This window comes from Gordionus sp. m RMFG-2023, chromosome 1 (genome assembly GCF_954871325.1).
Source record: "Gordionus sp. m RMFG-2023 chromosome 1, tfGorSpeb1-WG-v2, whole genome shotgun sequence".
Classification (NCBI taxonomy): Eukaryota; Metazoa; Nematomorpha; class Gordioida; order Chordodea; family Parachordodidae; genus Gordionus; species Gordionus sp. m RMFG-2023.
Window position 1 is genome coordinate 63,004,206 of NC_088775.1, and position 4,493 is coordinate 63,008,698.

The 4,493-nt window shown below is 37.0% G+C and overlaps 2 protein-coding genes across 2 annotated transcripts; both read right to left on the reverse strand.

The window, feature by feature from the left end:
* Nucleotides 1-384: 384 nt before the first annotated feature.
* LOC135931279 (uncharacterized) lies at nt 385-2,122 on the reverse strand. The gene is given in 2 exon segments (XM_065468277.1): nt 385-1,626; nt 1,629-2,122. Coding segments are annotated over 2 exon segments (1,620 nt in total). The 5' UTR covers nt 2,034-2,122; the 3' UTR covers nt 385-411.
* Nucleotides 2,087-3,613, reverse strand: LOC135928321 (craniofacial development protein 2-like). Its single transcript, XM_065464765.1, has one exon. The coding sequence runs from the start codon at nt 3,611-3,613 to the stop codon at nt 2,087-2,089; it is 1,527 nt and encodes a 508-aa protein (XP_065320837.1).
* Nucleotides 3,614-4,493: the final 880 nt, after the last annotated feature.

Here is a 4,493-nt window from a genome sequence, read left to right on the forward strand (position 1 = left end):
ATTCAGAAAATTATGTAATTGGATTCATTATATAAAATGGAACCTTTTGTAGAGTTTTATTAAGTTAACTTATCGGGTACTTGCTCCTAATAATTTAAAGCAACTAGTTACCCTTTTTGTGGAACTTTAACTGCAGTTAGCTACTGCATTAATTTTTATTTATTATTAATATAAAAAAAATGCTTGATTATTTTTGTAAATGCGTGTTAATTTTATAAATTAAAGTTTGAAATATATCTTGTTTTTTCCGCTGATCATAATGATAATCTAAATTTTGTGATATTAAATATTGTTTAAAATTTTATAAGATTTGCAATTTAACTTAGATCATTTTTAAAAAATATTTTCATTTTAGATTTATATTTACCAAACTTTTTCTTCTTCTTCTCCGTTTTATGGCGATTTCCAGGTTTACCCGGGTAGGCCAGTTTTCCCTCTGATTTTTCTTTTCCATTTTTGACGGTCCTGAGCATCAATACTTGTAAGATTCAAGCTTCTCATATCCGCCGCTATCACATTTGTCCACGTCATCTTGGGTCTTCCTCTAGGTCTTGATCCTCCTACTTCCATCATTGTGCATCTCTTTACCCAGTCATCTCTTGTCATACGTTCCACATGCCCAAACCATCTTAGTCTATTTCGTCGCATTACCATACCAATCATTTCTATACCTAATCTTGCTCGCAATTCCTTGCTAGTTTTTCTCTCTCTCAGAGATACCCCACACATCCATCTAACCATCCTCATCTCTGTTCTTTCTAATTTGGCTTCGTGAATTGCTTTCATTGCCCATGTTTCACCGCCATAAACTAAACAACTCCTCACGCAGCTTACGTAAACTTTCCCCTTTAACTTCAGAGAAACTTTTTTATTTGTAAGAATAGATGACATCTCTCTGAACTTCTTCCAAGCTTGTCTGATCCTTGCAACAACAGCAGAATCTACACCACCATCTGCGTTTAGCATATCACCTAAATAACAAAACTTATCCACTTTTTCTAGGGTTAACCCATTGCCAATATCCAGACCACCATTTTTTAGGTTATCATTATTATGTATCCCTTTCATGCATGTTTTACAAATAAAGGTCATTCTTTCTAACATCAAACTGCCTTTTTTCCCACTACATCTTTTATGTACCCATTTCTGGCATCTGGTGCATTGGATAGAATTTCTAGCAACTCCTTTCCCACATACACCACAAGGCCACTTACCTGATTCTTCTATCTTTAGATTTTCCCCACCAATCATCACCTTTGTTTTTGATGCATTCATTTTCAGGCCCTTTGCTTCCATAGTCATCTTCCATTTACTAACTTTATCCCTCAATTCTCCCTCACTGTTTGCCATTAATACAAGGTCATCTGCATATAATATCTCCCAGGGAAGTCCTTCACGCATTTCTCTAGCCACCACATCCATTACTAAGATAAATAATAATGGACTCAGCACGGATCCTTGATGAAGTCCTACCTTCACCTCAAAGCTGTCACTATCATCATGATCCGTCCGTACTGCTGTTTGTGCTCCAACATACATTGCCATCACTGCGGTAACTAACCATTCCTCCACACCGGATTTTCTCAAGGCCCATCTTGTAATCTCACGCGGCACCCTATCAAATGCTTTCTCCAAATCACAAACGCATAATAGAGTTTCTTTTCCTTCGCAAGATACTTCTCCTGAATTTGTCTCACCACAAAAATTGCATCTGTCGTGCCTTTTCCCGATGTAAAACCAAACTGCATTTCATCAATTTTGATTTGTTCCCTTATCCGCTTTTCTAACACTCTCTCAAAAACTTTCATTGCATGTTCCAAGAGTTTAATAGCTCTGTAAGACCCACAATCTAAAGGATCACCTTTCCCCTTGTATACTGGGATAATTATACTTCTTCGCCAGTCCTCGGGAATAGTACCTTCTGTGACAATCTGATTTGCTAAATTCATTAACCATTCAATCCCTAAATCATCAGAACCTTTAAACATCTCTGATACCACCATCGTTAAACCCGATGCCTTCCCTTTCTTCATCTTTTTCACTGCTCTCCTTATCTCGTCCTTGCCAAATTTACACCCTGGACCTTCTACCTTTGCACAACTAATATTATTATTCCATTCATTTTCTTATTCAAAAGTCCTTTCATGTAAATCTTCCAGGTGTTCTTAATACCACTACTATCAATCGTCATTTTTCCTTCCATATTTTTCAAACACTTTACACCTATCACATCCTGCCTCTTTTTTGACATCTGTTTTGCCATTCTAACCATATTTCCAATTCCATCAGCGCATTTCATTTCTTTAGCAAACTCGTGTCTTTTTTCTTCTTGAGCCTTCGCTATTAATTTCTTAGCATTTCTTTTAGCCATCTTGTAAATATCATTATCACTATTTTCTTTGCTATTATACCATACTTTGAAACACCTCCGTTTCTCATCCACGGCTTTCGCTACCTCTGGGCTCCACCACCAAGTCTCCTTATGTCTAGGCGGCCCTTTTGTCCATCCACATACCTCCTCAGTTGTCATTACCCAAGCTTTCTTCATGGCTTCCCACTTGTCATTCACCCCAGATGCTTGTGCCACCTCCGCCTCCCTAATCGCCAATGCCATATTGAATTGACGTCTAGCATTCTCCTCCTTCAATTTCCAAACCTTCAGCCTTGGGACAAACTTTCTTTTAGTGACCCTGGCACCTTTAAGAGTGAGATCTCCTACAACTAGTCGATGCTGATTTATACATTCCTCTCCCGGTATCACTTTCACATTTTTTATTATACATCGATCACATCTCCTTAATAACAAGTAATCCACAACACTTTTGGTACTACCCGACTTATAAGTCACCAGCTTCTCTGATTCTTTCTTAAACATTGTATTACAAACAATCATATCCATAGCATCACTAAATTCTAAAATCCTCTCTCCTTCCAAATTTCTCATGCCATAACTGAACCCTCCATGTACTCCTTCATAACCCTCACTACTCGCTCCCACATGTCCATTCAGATCACCAGCCAGGATAATCCCCTCTTCATTTGCCAGTCTCGATGTCACCCCCAATAGACTGTCCCAAAATACATCTTTCTCTTCTTCACTTCTTCCAACCTGAGGAACATATGCCGAGATCATATTATATAGCTTTCTACCAATAATCATCTTGATAACCATTATCTGGTTGTCTAGCCTTCTCACTTCGACTACTTTGTCTACCAATTTCTCCGCAACCAATACCCCAACTCCAGCCTTACCATCATTACCTCCTTGCCAAAAGAATTTATACTTTTCGCTAGTCTTGCCAATCATTCTGGTCCCATTTCCTTTCCATCTAGTCTCCTGTATGCAGCACACATCTATATGTCTTCTGTGCAATACATCGACGACTTCTCCCGCTCTTCCCGTCATACTCCCAACATTCCATGTCGCGACCCTAACTCGATCACCCGTAAACTGGTTTCTCCACTTTTTATTAGGTCGTTTATGGCCGTCATAGGTTTCATTTTCATGAATAGTGGTTCCACCAGGTTTCCCATCCTTCTTTTTGTCGTAGGCGGATGAGGAGGCCCACGGGGTACTTTGGGCTGTACCCCGCCCATGCTTTGTTGTAACCATAGGGAAATTTTTGTAGCATGGTTTTTACAATCGGATGCCCTTCCTGACATCAACCTCTTTAAGTGGTTTTTACACCCCGTCGAGGAGACGGTGATCCTATTCTAGACCCAGATCACAGGGAACCTTTTAGACCTCCATTTGCCGCCAAAAGACGTTGCCACTCCCCCGCCACGATGAGGCTGAAGGTAGGATTTTGGGAGAGATTTATCAAACTTTTTCTATTGTTTGTAAATTAAATTACCCTATGTTATAATATTTATTAATTGTCAACGTAATTTATTTATACTATGGTTTTTTTTATTTTATATTTATTTAAACTTTTTAGATTTAATAAATGAATCATCATATGCATTGAATATATGTTAAGACAAAAAAAAGGAAAAAATATTTTTTTTAAATGTCTAAAATCAATTACTAATAGAAATATTTATCAATAATAATTTCAAATTTAGAACGATATATAACAAAGCTATATTATTGTATCGTGCAAATTGGTCAAATTACCGCTTGGCGTTAGAAACCATTTTAGAAACTTAAACTTGTTTGCTTCTTTCAAGTACTGTTTTATTCATTCTTTTTGGACGTTGGTCTATGACCAGTTCTTTATAAACTCTGATTTCTGGAAAGAAAGCCGACAAAATCGTATTACCCAACTAAAAATTGAGGGGGGGGGGATACTAAAAATATATTTAGCGTTTTTCAAAAATATCGGATCGAGCCGATACCTGTAAAAACCGATCCGATCTTTTTACTTCTCCTTTTTTTGTTATTTTATGTATATTTATTTTACATTAATAATATTTTCTAATTAATTTTTTATAAACAATGCAAATGCACAAAACCCCTTAAATTTTATTTATTTTTTAAAATAGATTTATAG